Genomic DNA, 16228 nt, shown 5'->3' with positions numbered 1-16228 from the left:
GTGTGTCTCAACTGAGAGCAATTCCGGGCTGGGCAAGTGCTCTGTTTGGGTCCCATGTACTTTTTAAGCCATTGCTAGCCAAAGAACGGCAGGAAAACCTAGGATCCATTCTCGACTCTCACAAACTTCACTTGATAAAGCATATTAAAGATGTTTAAACATTTTAGACTTTTGTAGACTCAGAATTCGCAAAAGCCCTTTGTTGTCTTGCTGATACTACTTAATCATAGAGTTTGTAGAATCATAGAATGGCTTGGGTTGGAAGATATCTCAAGGATCAGTATTAATGAGAAACTGTATAAATTCTAGGAGGCCAAAATCACATATCTCTGTTAACTATTACTAATTTCCAGATACAAAACTACTGTGTCTCTTGATGACGTTGTGTGAAAGGACTACACCGAAGGCTTCAAAATGCTGGTGGTGGGAATCATAAAGAGACAGCAGAGGCACCCTTGGCATTTGCCCGGCTTGAAGTCGCTCTCACTTGAGATACACCAGCTGTCTCCTTGCAGTGAGAGCACTGTTTTTCTCCTTCCAGCAGAGATGCAAACTTACCTGTCTCCTAATTGCTCAGGAAACTTGATAAGTGGATTCAGAGTGAGCCAAAATCCTAGTATACGTTTATCTATCAAAAAAATTAGTTTTACTTGCTGAACCTTTCTCTTTTTGTATATTATATGACCTTCTTCAAAGGATGTTTGTACTCTCTGCTATTCCATTCTAAATCTGGCAGCATGTTCTGCGTTTCTTAGGGGAGACAGGGTCACCTCAGCCAGTGTCCTGATAGGGAGATTGCTGGGAACATCCCCTTTAGTACTTTGTGTCACATCCATTGTGTCCTGTTACACTCTCATCTTGACATTCAGCTTACGTATAGAAATTCATACTGGGATATTGCAGGAGAGTCCATTCAGCAGGACTTTCCACGCTGCTAGTGAAGGACAATACTTTGTATACTAAAGCTGCAGAAAGCTCATTTTAATGGTGTGGTTAATGAAAGCATCTCCAGGGCTTCTTCTCCAAAGCTGAAGCATATGGTCAGTGCCTGGAAGCATGTACACACAAGTCATCTCTGATTAATCTGTGTAAGGGTTTGCAGGATCAGCATCTGTGAAAAGACAGGAAACTGATCTGCTGAAGTAAAATCCGCACAAAGTTATTTCTGTGCCTGTAATCCCTCTTAAAAATACAAACCTGTTTCACACTAATTTTTGAGCATGATGATTTTGGCAAAGAGAGTAAACCAATGTATGATAAAATGCTGGAAAGTAAAAGCACCTTCATGTGTTGTTTCAAGCAGCAGTTTTAATGCGTTTAAGGAGTTCAAAGGGCAACTTTTTCCCCATGTGGAAAATAGGTTAAATGCACTTTGTGTATTTAATGTTCTGCATAAGCATAATAGTGGTTTCAGAACCTTTGCAGCTCAGCATTTAATGAAATAACTCATTATTGGAACAGAAATATTATTGTTGCCAAAGCAGCGTGTAAGCATACCGCTGGCACAAGGACATCGCTCATGTGAGCAGAGCCGACTTCCTCACAAACACCGCATGACGCACGGGCTGCTGCGGGCACAGAGGTGCCTCAGTCCCACCCTGCTGCAGAGGCACTGCTGGTTTGATGTGGGGACTTGAGAGCGTCTTTTTTGAGGCACTGAAGGAATCAGGTGGCCCTCTTTCCAATTGTGGCGGTTATGAGATAAAAGCCCCTGAAAAATAGGGGAAAATGAGAAACACGATTGGGCTTTGACTGGAGGTTGTCACAAAGAATAATGCCTCATTTTGAGGACTGTGTTGCATCTTGCTTTAGGCCGCTGTGAGACTGGGCTGCTTTCAAAGCAGTCTGTGATACAAAGCCACGTGTTGCTTGCTGCACTTACCTATCTAGTGCTTGACAAAGGGCATGTCTGTTTAAGCATACAAGGAAACAGGTGAACAACCCCCCAGGTTTGACTTTTTGCTGATTTCATATGATGGAAGGAGGAGATGTATACATTAAAAGCAGGAAAATGCCATCAGCATTTGGGTGGTGACACGCTGGAACAGGTTGCCCAAGGAGGTTGTGGATGCCCCATCCCTGGAGGCATTCAAGGCCAGGCTGGATGTGGCTCTGGGCAGCCTGCTCTAGTGGTTGGTGACCCTGCACATAGCAGGGGGGTTGAAACTAGATGGTCATTGTGGTCCTTTTCAACCCAGGCCATTCTATGATTCTATGATCATTGGAACCCTTCAAAATGGAATTCTTTTGCAATATGAAATGTGTCTGCTGTCAGGCCCTACTCTCTGAGTATTTCTGTCTAACAAGAAAGAGCTCTTCAGATTCCAAAAAGCAGATGATTTATTTAGATTAAGGGAGACAAGACTAATAGTGTGGTGTAAAGCTGAACGCCCTTGAGCAGAAGTGCAATGATTGATTTTTAGAAGTAAGTTTAATATTAACAAGGCATTCTGTTGGTAAAATATTCCATGTTCCATTTATATCCTGGTTTACTACTGGAAGAAAACTTCAGGAAATTAGCAGGATTTTCTTTCTAATGGTGATATTGGTGAATTGGCTCTGAATTCCCTGAAGTTGGCTGCAAGGTGGGAGTAGATTTAATTAGAGAAAAATATAGATCTTGGTATATTGAAGAAATTCTCAAAAATGTTCATTCCTGATGCTGCTATCACATCATTCTGTCCAGTTTAATGAGCCCTTACGTTTGTGGCTCCTTAGACTCCTGTGAGAGATTTTGGGGCTACAAAGTAATCTTCTAAATACTGTTGTTACATTTATCATTTATGAAGTTCTCTCACCCCTGTATGTTTCTGTTCAGAACTTTTTTTGTATCCTCATTCTTATGAATGGAGTGTTTGAAAATATTATTCTGTATTTCAGTACATTAAAAAGGTGATAAATAGTTCCTTTCTTAATCAGTCTGCCAAATGAAGGCATCATAAAGCAATCAAATCAACTGGTACTTGTAATTTTAAAACATTTTGTACTGTTCCTCCCACAGCCATCACAGGTTGAGGTTTAGTGAAGCGTGGTAAAATATGCATTAGTTACTCTCAGAAAATCTAATGTCTCTTCCTAAAATACTTCTCCCTTAAAAAAAAAAAAAAAAAAAAAAAGTTTGATTTATTCTTATTCAGTTTTGTGGTAACATATGGGACTTAATAGCATTTACTGACAGCAAATAAATTGGAATCCCCATACAAAATTAGATATCCTGTAGACTTGTTGTCTGTATAATAAAAGTGAAGGTTGCAGCCAGAATAATTGTGTTGTTTTGCAGTCTAGAAAGCTATTATTGGAGAATTTGTTGGTACTCCTTTGTTCATTGTGGGTATTACTTTTTTCATGTCTGGAATAACAAAAATTGTAGAGGTATCCAATGGTTGCTAAGAGGCAATCTTCTTGTGGGATATGACAGTTTCTTTTAGTCATGTATTGCAGTGATATTTTTCCATGACAGTATTAAAGTGGTCATTTTTCCTGAAGAAGTCCTTTAATTCTCAATATTATTGACTGTACTGCACTGAAAAATAAATTTAAAACCAGAGTAAAATTCACAGTGTATAATATACTAGTGAAGAAGGGTAGGAAAAATGAAGTGATTGGTTTCTGTTTCAGAGTTCTTCAATAGAATAGAATATTTTGGGTGAAAGTGCACTATGGATCTATGGGCTTTGCCCACAGTTTTAACGTACCATAGTCATGATGGGCTAATTTTTATAATCTCAAATCTTGCACTTAGTTAAATTGCAAGCTTTCTATTAAAATATACCAAGAAGGCAACTGAATTTGCATGGTTACATTTTCAGGAAACTTTTCCTGCTTGTGTTTACTTTTATTTAAGATGCAAAACAATAATGCTGTATTCTCATCAATCATAATATCACGACTCATATTTTAATGTGTTCATTTGGTAGCATTTGAGTGAGGGCCTAAGCATTGCAATAACTTTTCGACTCAGTTGATTGACATATAGAAGTATCTTGTCTGTAGTAAAAGATGCATAGCAAGACCAAAGAATAATTTCATCCAGATACACGCTAAATCCCATATCATGCCCAGAAATTGGTTTGGAAAGCATTGACCGAACCAAAGGTGTCTGATGGCAGCCCTCACAATTTAATGATGTAGACAATCAGGAGCCATCAGGGGTAACAGTGCCATTCCCTGGCACACTTTGATTTATTAGGGGTCTAGTTGAGTCACACTGAGAGGGATTAACTCTGGGGGCTACATTAGATGAGCATTTTTTTCCAATGCAGTGTGGTTTCGACTCAGTGTTAGCTGCCAAAGTCATGGCAGTGCTGGCCACTGATGGGCGATTAGATAATGAAGGTGAGTGGTGGCTGGCCCCATTACAATCAATCATGTCTTAGTTTCTGTGGAGCCAGAACCACGCTCCCAGCACTGAGCAAAAGCAAGGCTTTTACTTGTTGCATACAAAATACAGTGCAGTGTTGAAGCTCATCTTGTCTGTTGATTTTTCTCACTTCAAAAAAATAAACATATGGTAGTGATAGTGTTTCTGTGTTAAATTCTGAGGACCTACAAATTTTAACATTGACTACAACGGTGATGAGTAGCACACATTTCTTACAATTTCTTATATTAAGGGTTTTTAGGGGGGAGTAGCAGGAGACAAGAGTCTGTCTGTTTATTAACAGTCTGTTAATAAACATTTTTATAGAAAAAGGTTATTTGAGTATTTCCCCTTATGTTAGGTTGTCGACCTAAAGTCAGAATAAATACACAGCAATGGAAAAATTGGTTTTATAGAGTGGATCGCATAGTGAATTTCATTTTTCCAGCTTCCTACTGTAATTTTATTAATTTTCTACATCGCATTCTGATAAGCTTTTTTTTTTTTTTTTTTAATTACAACTAAAAAATCTGAAAACAGGAACCAATGGAAAGTGATAAATGCATTACATGTCCTATTATTATTTTGATTTATTTTTCTTGGAAAATACCTGAAGCAAATGTTGTTAGGTGAGCTGCTACTACCAGAGTTGTCATTGGACATTAAGGCTGCAAAATAAAACAAAAAAAAATATTACAGAGTAGTTCTAAATACAGATTTTGTTCGTAAACTAAACTTTGCACCAAATGAGTTTGAAAATTTTGGTCTACAAAGAGATCTACTCTACAAGTGGGATAGGAGATTTTTGTTATTTTCTATAGAATTGAGGCATTTGTATGTGGAAACAAATTCTGGCATGTAGATCAGTATTGCTTCCTTGGGCTTTAAAGGAGTTAAAATCTGGAAGAAGAGCCCGTAAGTTCCAGAAAAGTTTGCTAGATGTAAAATGATACAGTGGTTTCAAATGAAGCCATATGGTTTGATTCAAATTATTTTTTCTTTAGTATTAAAAATGTATCCTGCAGAAGCCAATGAAAAGATTTGCTTTTTAGAAATTATCGATGTCATAAGTATCTCTGAGGTTTAAGCTCTTCAAACTCTTTGTTTCGTTTTAATCAGCATGCTTGCTTGAGGAGGAATGATGACTGCCTTATTGATCCCTGGAGAAGCATACCTTGATGTTTTGTTTTTTGTATGTGATGAAATAGATTATCCAATGTGTATTTAGTGACACTTTGATTGGTGTCTTGTAGGAATTTGAGGTCATTTGCTTTTAATTACATCACTTGTTATAGCCTTTTGAGTGCTTTGTTATTGTAGGGCAAATGCAATCATTTAGAAGACGCAGTTCATTTTTTTTTCCATAAAATATGACAGAAAAAGATCAACTTAGGTGAACACCACTTTTTGTCACTGTAAATTTAAACTCCTTCATGTCTGATTAACTATTCTGATGGTTAATTTTTAGAATCGATAAACATTGCAGAAAGGAATGAAAACTAAAACAGTGTTTAAACAATATTTATTCATCAGATACTGACAAAACTCATCTTTCCAAAGCTGTTGATGAAGTGCAGGATCACTTCCTCAAAAAGTTAAAATTTAGCTCAAATTGTTGAATTTCTGGAAAAGACAACAGTCAGAAGAGAGAAAATATGAAAAGATGACTTTGCTACAACCATATTTTTTAGTCTCAAAAATTGTTTTTAAAATGTTCTATCAAATTTATTCTCACATTTTAAGACTATGAAGTATTCATACTCCACCTCTCCATAGATAGGATTGCTATGTTAGCTCCAGCACAATGTCAAGCCCTTACAGTTTCCCACTCTTCCACTTGAAGAAAATGCTGAAGTGAAAGTCATTTTAAAGAAAGCTTACGAGAGAAATTTATGAGATCTCTTCTATAGGAGAGCACTTATTCTCCATGTGGCTTTTGTCAAACATTTTTAACAAATTGTAATAACCTTTGTCATATCTCATTTTCTTGCATAAACAAGTCACATTGAAACTATAAATGATGGAAAATCTAATCCACATGGCTAGCACTATCAAAACTGTTAAACTGTATTCTTTTCCACCATGTCAGCAGTGCATTTTATAGAAATGTTGAAAAGATTACTTTTTAAGGGAGATACTGCAGGACCTGCGTAAATATCTTCCTCAAGCCTGTGCTAGCTGATGTTTTCACTTTCAGTTCTTCCTGAAAAAAAGTGCTCCATTGTCTTTTGGTATCCCACTGGAGAGGTCAATTCCATCCACCTCCAAAACTGACTGCTCAGACATACCAGGAAGGAGACTGAGGCTTAGGGCATCTGTCAGATTTCAGTCTACTTCACGTCTTGAGCATGCACATTTGCTCCGGGATGCAGTATGGTGCACCAGCTCTCACTCTAACAGCATGTGGGTTTTCACCTCTTTGGGAGTTCAGTGCTTTGCATATTATGTCTGTGTGTATAGGTGTAACAAGTAGTCCAGGAAATTCTCTGTCCCTGTCAGTTAACCTGCTTTGTCAGGGGGGTTGGACTCGATGATCTCTGGCGGTCCCTTCAAACCCCTACGATTCTGTGATTCTGTGGTTCCAAGGCACACTGAAGCCTTTCCCAGTCACAAAGAGAGTGCCAACAGGATCTGGCCAATGCAGGGGCATTGTGCAGTTCCCATTTCCCAGATATCTGTCACAGCTTTTTAGGAGAGCTGCTCACCAAAGCTAATAATCCCAAGGGAAGTAAAACAGTGCTATGAATGATGGCCTGTTTCCTTCCTTCCTTTCTTGAATTTTCTCTGGGTGTTGTATTCACTTACCTGGACCTCTAACAGATCTATTGGTGTTATACATTCAGTAAAATCTTCAGGATGTTTAGTTACCCAACGCTTCACATGGATTTTTTGCATTTATGCATTAAAAAATCATTTCAAAGCAGCGCTTGCTGCTAAGGAAAATCCTGGCTCATGCTGGTTCTGATTCTTAGAAGGAAATAGTCCTGGGGAGCTGTGCTAGATCTTGTGGGCTCAAACTTTGTGAATCAAAAAATATTCTGTAAGTTTGCAAGCAGTTACTTTAGTCTTGACTTTGTACCAGGAGGATACAGTATACAATGTATGCAGTCAATACACTGGAAGGAAGGGAAGCCATGCAGAGGGACCTAGGCAGGCTGGAAAAGTGGGCCCATGAAAACCTAATGAGATTCAACAAGGCTAAGTGCAGGGTGCTGCACTTGGGCCAGGGCAATCCAGGTTATTTATACAGACTGAGAGGAGAACCTCTTGAGAGCAGCCCTGCGGAGAAGGACTTGGGGGTCCTGGTGGATGAGAAGCTGGACATGAGCCAGCAGTGTGCACTTGCAGCCCAGAAGACCAACTGTGTTCTGGGCTGCATTAAAAAGGGGTGGCCAGCAGGGACAGGGAGGTGATTGTCCCCCTCTACACAGCTCTTGTGAGATCCCATCTGGAGTACTGCGTCCACGCCTGGGGCCCCCAGTACAGGAATGATGTGGAGCTCTTGGAGCGGGTCCAGAGGAGGGTCATTAAGATGGTCAGAGGGCTGGAGCACCTCTCCTGTGAGGAAAGGCTGAGGGAACTGGGCTTGTTTAGCTTGGAGAAGAGAAGGGTCCAGGGAGACCTCATTGTGGCTTTCCAGTACTTGAAGGGGGCATATAAACAGGAAGGGTAATGGATTATGGTAATAGGACAAGGGGGAATGGTTTTAAACTAAGGCAGGAGAGGTTTAGGTTAGACATTAGGAAGAAAATTTCCACGCAGTCAGTGGTGACACACTGGAACAGGAGATTGTGGATGCCCCATTCCTGGAGGCATTCAAGGCCAGGCTGGATGTGGTTCTGGGAAGCCTGATCTGGTGGTTGGTGAGCCTGCACATAGCAGGGGGTTGAAACTAGATGATCGCTGTGGGTCCTCAACCCAGGCCATTCTATGATTCTGTGAAAAGTAAGAGCTACTTTGATCACAGGTAAGGTTAGAAAAATCTTTCAAGCATTATTTACCTTCCATACAAAATCCAAGACAGTGGCACTGCTAGTGATTTACAAACAAGTCTCGGTAATAATCCTGAGTACCTTTGCTCTTATGGGTGTTAAATTAGACCACAAGTAATACTGGAACATAACTTGGTGGTCTAATTACTTAATTATGTCACTTTAACAGTGATACACTTTTATTATTTACAGAAGAGGTCATAAAACTGTTTTCAGATGTTTAACTTTCAATTATTCTAATTCTAGCAGTAAGTAATATAGCAAAATAGCTTTTAGAGATCTTCTCGGAGTGTATTTTTTGTGCTTACAATGTTCCTTGAGTAACATTTTAGTAATTCTTTTTTAGGCTGAACATCCTCTGCCATATGAACATCTCTTAAATCACAAACTGTAGTAAAACTCTGTTGAAAATTAAATAAATGGAGAATTGGTAGTTCCTAATTAACCAGTAAGAAAAGTTTATGAGAGGCAGATTGAATAAATATCAAAGCTTCTGAGTTATATTATCTTTCGTAAATTGGCTTTTCTCCAATTAGTGTATGCTTTCAGAAGCTGGAGAAGAAGATGAAAGGATCTGCTTTTGATAAAATACATGACTATGGCAGTGCTTGAATAATTTTATGGGAACTTGCTGCCTAAGGCATATGTTTTACTGTCTGATAGTAAATGCATAAGGAAAGACCATCTGTTTTTTTCAGCTTGAACAAATATATGATCCAGATTGAACCTCTAGAGGCTGAATATAATCACTTTGTGTTTTATTTTGGACTGCTCCATACCTACAGCAGCATCCTCTTGTATTGCACGTATCAAGGCACACAGTTCAAATGTTGTCATTCAAAAATTATTTTTCTTTGGTTAAAGGGATGTGGGATGCCTATGCAGGGCTTATACAAACCTCTGCCCTTCATTCATCTCTGGAAAAACAGTTTCTGATACACTTTGACCACCAGGCTTTCAGACCTTCCGGTTTTGTTTTTACTGGACAGATCCTTCTTGAGGTCTTGCCAGGTAAAAAGTGTTGCTGTGTTCTCCATGTCTTCAACTCTTGCTATGGAAAATGGAGACGCTTTCCTTCCATGGGTTGACTAAACAGACTAAATTAGAAAGCTTGAAAGTGGTTTCCAACTATTGATTTACTTTGAAGGAAGGAAAGCAGGTCAGCAGTAAATATACTACAGAAAATATTCCAGAACACTTGATTTTTTCCTCTTTTTGCTAGTGTTGTGTTTTACAGCACCTGAACTTATACTTTTAGTTTGGCAAAGCTAACAGGACTGGGTTTCTCTCCTCCTCTAAAGTGCTTACAGTCTCATTTTAGACATAAAACGCTGAATTGAAGGGAAAAAAGGAAAAAAGTGTCCAGCGTTGAAGGGAGGAATGAAGGATAGAGGGGCAAGATTTGAGTGAGATTTGAGTGGATAAATGCAGAGATTTCTTTAATAATAATTAATAACAGTGGTTCATTTCTTGTAGAGCTTCTGGGAAAAAAAAAATGAATACAAAAGGTTATGAGAAAAAATATCTTTCCAAGACCATCCTTACATATTACTCAGGGGATTGTTTCTGCTTTTTGTGGATAATCGGCAGACCTGCATCTACCAGGTGCTAATCTAAACTGTGCACCTGGCTTTCCTGACTATTTACTTTTGTTTTGATTAATACGCTGCTTAACTGTTCTGGTTCCCTCTCTTGACTCGCTTTTCTGCCATGTCATGAATTTACATTTTGCCGACACTGATCTTGTAAACCACAGTGCTGAGGAACTGTGGCAGTTCATCACACGTGCTGGGTTTGTGGAGCGTGGTTTTGTGACTGCAGGACTGGACTGGGACTTAAAAGGTTCAGGTCCACCCCACAGTTCTACTGAAGAATTCTACACGGCCTCAGGAGAGTCCCCTTACCTTTTCTGTGCTGTGGTCTCCAGCTGTGATATGGAAACAACAAACTTTCTTCTTTTCCTACAGCGTCTGTTTTCCATAATTCTGCTACATAAGATTTCTTCCAAGTGAAAACTTGTATTATGTGCTTGGACAAGACCCAGTGCAATGGGGCCTCAGATTTAGTTGGTATTACTGGAATACAGCTAAACAAGAGCAATTTTTAATACGTAAGGGCAAAGAATACAAGAAAATAAAATTTTAACTGATTCAGAACTGAAGAAAGCCAGCAAAAGGAAATGACAGTATTTACTGTAAATTCTTAGTCACTTCTTAATTTTATTTTGCCCTCCATGCAGGCTTTAACTAGGAGAAACCGCATTTATGACTGTGCCAGTAGGATGTAATTATAGGGGGCTTGTATGTGAAGACTGCAGTAGCTAAAACTACCAGCAGTGTTCAGGGGGATTTTCCTTTAAAACAAAAAGTGGGGGAAAGGGAAGCAAAGTTGCTCAGGAATTGAATTTTTACCACCTGGACCAGTCTTTCATGAAATCTTTAAGCATAAATCTGATGATCTCTTTATTTAAACTGGAACATAGATTTGTCAACGGTATGTGACCATTATTACCCTCCTGCATATCTTGATACCACTGTTTTATTTACAGCTTTTGATAGAGCTTATCCATGAGATCCTATCAGGTTTGATTTTCAGAGTGAAATTTCATCCCAGCAGTTAAGTTATGTGCTATTAGATATGCCACCAATGTATTATTACACTGCACATCAGATTTTCTAATAGAAATTCCAAAGAAAAACAGTTAATGATTTTGTTTGTTGTACTGGATGTATTAAGGTGCTCCTGCCATATTGGAAGATCGGTGTGTTATAAGGGGAAGGACAGTTTTAGCTCCTGAAGAACATGTGGGCAGATGCAATAATAATGATATTTGTAGCCAGTAATTTGAATGAAAGAATAATTTAGGTTTGAAAAGGCCTTTCAGGCAGTATAGTCCATGCTCCTTCTCACAGCAGGTAATTTCCAAGTCGGAGGGAGGCTTTTTCTAACTCCATTCTGAAAATCTCCAGGGGCACAGATTGCTGACCAACTTTTTCAGTGCTGCACCTCCTCATTGTGACTTTTTTTTTCCTTATAACTAATCACAGTTTTTCTTCATGCAAATGATGTTCTCTCTGCGTTCCCTATAACCAGAAATAAATAGTTGAGGCTGAGACCTGCTGTTGTCCCCTCCTTCTTCAGACTGGGCAAACCCAGCTCCGCTCAGCCTGTGTGTCTCCTGCAGCCCCTGCTGACCATGCTACTGAGTGAGCTTGGCACTAGAAATACCCCACATGCCCCAGTGCTTTTCTGAAAGCTGCTGTGTCTTCAGAATGATTGTGTGGATCAGTGGAAACGCATCCCATTGAAGAGTATGTGCCCCATCTGTATCAAACAGTAGTTTTTGTGCTTTGTCCCTCAAAGAGATTTCATCCCTTTTGTATCAGGAAGGAGCCGTTCTCTTTCTTGCAGGTGTCCGCCTGCATTAATATTGGGTTAGAGTAAGAGTCTAGCAAGAGTCCCAGCAATTCAGATGGAATTGGCCTGCTATTTTTGATTGATTGATTACTGAGCATAACTGACAACTATCAGTTATCTGACTCTACAGAACTTGCAGTTACTTGCAAAAAACAGTACAAGTGCTAGAGCGTGCAATGTAGAATATGTACCACTTTGCACAACAGATGATTAGTCAGTGAATGTGCTGCTTAGTCAGTCCATAGTAATGGGGGTGAAGTGAAGTTCTCTTCTGATCCATTCCATAGACAACATTTTTTCACCACCACAGTGGCATTGTTATTGCAAAGCAGCCCTATAGGAAAAGGTATTCTATATCACCCATGGTATGGGCCTCGGGGTAATACCAGTTCTTCAGACCCATGTCCATGAACACTGTGTGCTATAAGTATGCTCTCTGCTGTGAGGAACAGGCACAGGATTCAGAAGAAATTGTGCAGTGATACTGAGTATTTGCACTTTCCTTACATAGAGATTTGGCAGTATGTCGGTACTTTGTTTCGTCTGCATGTGTTTGTCAGTACCATAAAACATGCAAGCTCATGCAAGCTGAAAATTGCAGTCATGTTTTCCCAGTTGTGACTGCATGACTTGTGTAAGACCCTCTTGATTCACTCCTACATTTTAACTCCTTCCATTGATACTGAGTTTGTTCCTAGAATGGAGGCTAGTCTCTTAGGGCAGCGGTACCGCAGCCCAGCTGCCTTTGAGCTTCTGCTTATTAAGGTCTCTTGCTCAGAAGGAAGTTGATTAGTATGGGAAAAGTCATAACAGTTAGATGCAATATGTACGTTAGGGCTTTGATAACCTCATACAGCCCACATCTGTGGTTTACAGTGGGAGAAACGATCCTTCGGACTGGGTAAAGGTCTCTCCTGTTGGCACTCTTTCTTTTGAGCCACTAAGAGTGGCTGTACTGGATAAATGTACGGGACTGACATGTCAAAAGTAGCATCTGTGTATGTTGGGCCATCTCACCAAGATCTTCATACATATGAGGCTTTTTTTCATTAATTCGTCAGTGCTGCACAGAAGTCTGTAGAATTATGAGGAGGCTATTTAAATGTCTTTAGTTGACCAACTAGTAATTGAATTCATTTCTGTTAATGAGAACTGTTAATTCATAGTCTTCTATTAATGTTGGTGGAGAAGAATATAGATACTGGATTAGGGTTCTGAAAAATATTAATTGCTAATATTCTTTCTTTTTCAGTTTTCTCCTTGTGTTTGGTTGCTTGATTTTGTCCGTGTTTTCCACTATTCCTGAACACACAAAACTTGCCTCTGGTTGTCTCTTCATTTTGGTAAGTGAAACTTCTAAATACAAGACATCTTTAGAAATACGATTATATACGCTCACATTCTCTCCTTCACCGTGGAATTCCTGAATGCTTTAAGAAACCATACTTTTCATCAGAATGATGACATAATAATAAAATAGAAGATTCCACCATCTTTTTCTTTAAAAACCAAGTCAGACTGTATGTAAGTGTTGTATTACATCTTCTTTACTTGAGGACTGCTTTGTTTTATTACTGTTACTTTTTCTATTGCAGTTTGGTATTGACTGAGCAGAAACAATCTTTCATACTTCATAAAGTCTGTACATATTAAAAGGCACTGAAAATAGGAAATTGTTTTATCTTAGATACCAATTTCTGGTAGGTGTTGATAGATAATGACATTTTAGTGGCAGTTGCAACAGCAGGATGTGGTACCTTCATTATTTTTTCATATTATGTGATTTCGTATTCTAATTCTCCCTTTTTCCCTGAGCTACATATAAATGGCTTGAATCCCTAAAACCGCTTAGCATTTTCCATGTGTTGTATAGATGCTTTATTAATCTGCTTCTTGATGGGCTGTTTAGTTTTGCAAGTGATGGCCTCAGGATAAGTGATAGTGGTCATTAAAATATCATTGTATTCCTGGAGTTACTATGGTTATTTCAGTTCCATGCATACAGAAGACTGTGACTTGTTAGTTAATGCCTGAGGTGAAGTAACTGTTGACAAATGCCAGCATATCAATTGTCATCGCTGTATATAATCTGAAAACACTGGTCTTTAGAACAGCTTCCCAATTAATTATAACATAAGCAGTCTGATAAACGTAATTGCAGTGTGTGGTATGCCTCCAGAGCACAATGTACTACCACATCAGTATATCTGAATGAAATGACTGTAGTTGGCTAGGTGCAGAAGTGTGGCGTTCTGCTCCATCTGATCATACTGCTTCTTAGCAGAGCTCATTAGGGAGAACCATGCTTAATGTGGCATTCTACTTCCCAGCCATGTTATCCCTGTTTCTCGATAAAATATCAGGTGGCATTAAACCAGCTGAAAGTGATGGGATTTAATTCTTTACTAATATCTACTTCCATTTCTTGCACAGTTGAGCAACACTTTGCAAATGGAAGTTTGTTTGAATGCTCTGTAACGGTGTTATTGCAATTATTACACCAATTGCAAAGATTTTCTGGTACATAAAACAGGAAAAATTGTTTTGTCTGAAAACACCCAATTTCTGATAGAAAGTAATTTTATGACAGGTAATTTGTTTCCCTCTATACTTATGCAAATTGCTTGCAGAAAAGCCATTTGTTCTGACATAAAATATGCATTTCCCATGAGTCACATACTTGTTGGTTGTGCTGGTATGCTTACTGCCAGTTTCTCAGCTGGCTGATACGCATGTTCTTGTGGTTTGCTGTGTTTTTTTGTGGATTGCCTGGGAGTTTGACCGTGGAAGAGTTCTTTGAAGCTCTGGGTTTGCTCCCATGGACAGGTTGAGGAATGTGAGCTCCGTTAGCCCATATCCCAGTCCTTGCAGAGTCCTTGTAGCAGTGCCCATTAGCAGATAGGACTTGAGAAGGGAAACTCTGTGAGGCTTCCTGCTTCCATGGTCTCAAAGATGAGCTTTGCTCATCTCAGCAATTCTGACTTAATGTTTTCTGCCATCCTTCCAACACAGAAATGACTGAAAGGAGGAAGAGCATGGATAGTTAATACTTGAAGCATCAAAGCTTTAGTAGCTTGGTCCAGCATTTCTGTGCTGTAGCCTCATGTGTTCAACAAACCCTTGGCAGGAATAAATCTAGTGACGACAAATTTTATTGCTCCTGCTGTGGGTCTCTAATGGAGAAAAATATAAACACAGCAAAGTATGAAATTCCAGAAGCAGGCTAAAACTTACTGGTTTATTCCAGTTTATTGGTATGTGATTTGCTCCTTCTCGGCATACTGAATCATTAACTGATATTAGTAATGTTATCAAAGCAAGTTATTGCAAACACAAAATAAGAAAATAATGCAATTTTGCCTTAACTCAGAAAGAATTGCTTTGGCTGTGCCAACAAATAATTAGTCACTAGAGTTTCCACAACCTTTTACTTATGGTGATTCACACAATTCCTACAAGTGTGTTGTTTAGTACAGACAGTTGTATTAACTGTCAGAGATCTGTTTTAATACCATTTTGCTTTGTGCTCGAGATGGAAGATGGGTGTTTATTTTCTAATGAAGTACAGTACAACAATCTGTAAAGCTGCCTGCTGGGTTTCTGTGAACTGTTTGCTTCACAGATTTATTCCAGATGGTACCCCCTAGAGCCATGTTAATTGGCTAAAAAGTTAATGTAATGTTTCTTCAACTTAATACCTGAGCTGCTGCCTGCACCAGCTCCTGTGACTTTTGACATATTGCAGCTATTAGCAATTACATGGGAAGGTTAAAAGGGAAGTATAAATGAGGTAAGCAAACCTTTTTCTCCTTCCCACAAAGGCCAGAGGAGCCAAGAAGATTCTGCAGTCAGTCATTCCATGTATCTATCTATCTGTCTGTCTCCTGAGCTTCATCTTACAGGGGAGCAGAGAACACAGCCGCGAATCACTGCATCTTAAATGCTCTCTCAGAAAAAATACAACAGAGTTCAATAGGTCTGCAATAGTTCTAAGTAAATAATTGTTTAGGAAAGAAGTATTAGCTGAGGGATTCTGAGGGTCAGCAGTGGTTAATGGGCTTATCTGGACTGCAGAAAATCGCAAGCCCTGCTCCCTGGACCAGCACAAAGCTGCCACACCGCATCAGGCTGCACCCAGCCAGGGCTTCATTTCTAGCATCTGAACAAGCGCTGCTGGATTCCTAGGCACCCTCTGCTTATCAGGGAGCCTGTCAGGGGAAATGCACTCAATATTTGAGTTTTATGTTTAAAATGAAAGTCCTTCCGATATATGAGTATATGAACTGTTACTACATCAGTAATGAATTTGGTTAGGTTTGCTTTCAAGAATAATAAGCCTAACCAGATGGAGAGCATCTCCTTGTACCTACAATTGTAATTATGCTTTAGCCTCATCTGCGCACATAACTTTTGACGTTCAAACTGCAGTAGTGATATATCCCAGACAGACAGTAGAAGA

General features: G+C 39.2%; 1 protein-coding gene across 2 annotated transcripts in view; it reads left to right on the top strand.

Annotated features, from left to right (window-relative positions):
* The window catches only part of KCNQ5 (potassium voltage-gated channel subfamily Q member 5), a 262179-nt gene that overhangs the window by 165241 nt on the left and 80710 nt on the right, over positions 1-16228 (top strand). For both annotated transcript variants that reach the window (XM_085217795.1, XM_085217794.1), the window contains exon 2: positions 13022-13112. In XM_085217795.1, the coding sequence (XP_085073921.1) occupies positions 13022-13112 (91 nt within the window). The remainder of the gene's footprint in view (positions 1-13021; positions 13113-16228) is intronic.

This window comes from Meleagris gallopavo, chromosome 2 (assembly GCF_905368555.1).
Source record: "Meleagris gallopavo chromosome 2, MGAL_WU_HG_1.1, whole genome shotgun sequence".
Taxonomy (NCBI): domain Eukaryota; kingdom Metazoa; phylum Chordata; class Aves; order Galliformes; family Phasianidae; genus Meleagris; species Meleagris gallopavo.
The sequence above is the reverse complement of the archived record's forward strand: the minus strand, read 5'-3'. Positions and strand labels throughout refer to the sequence as shown.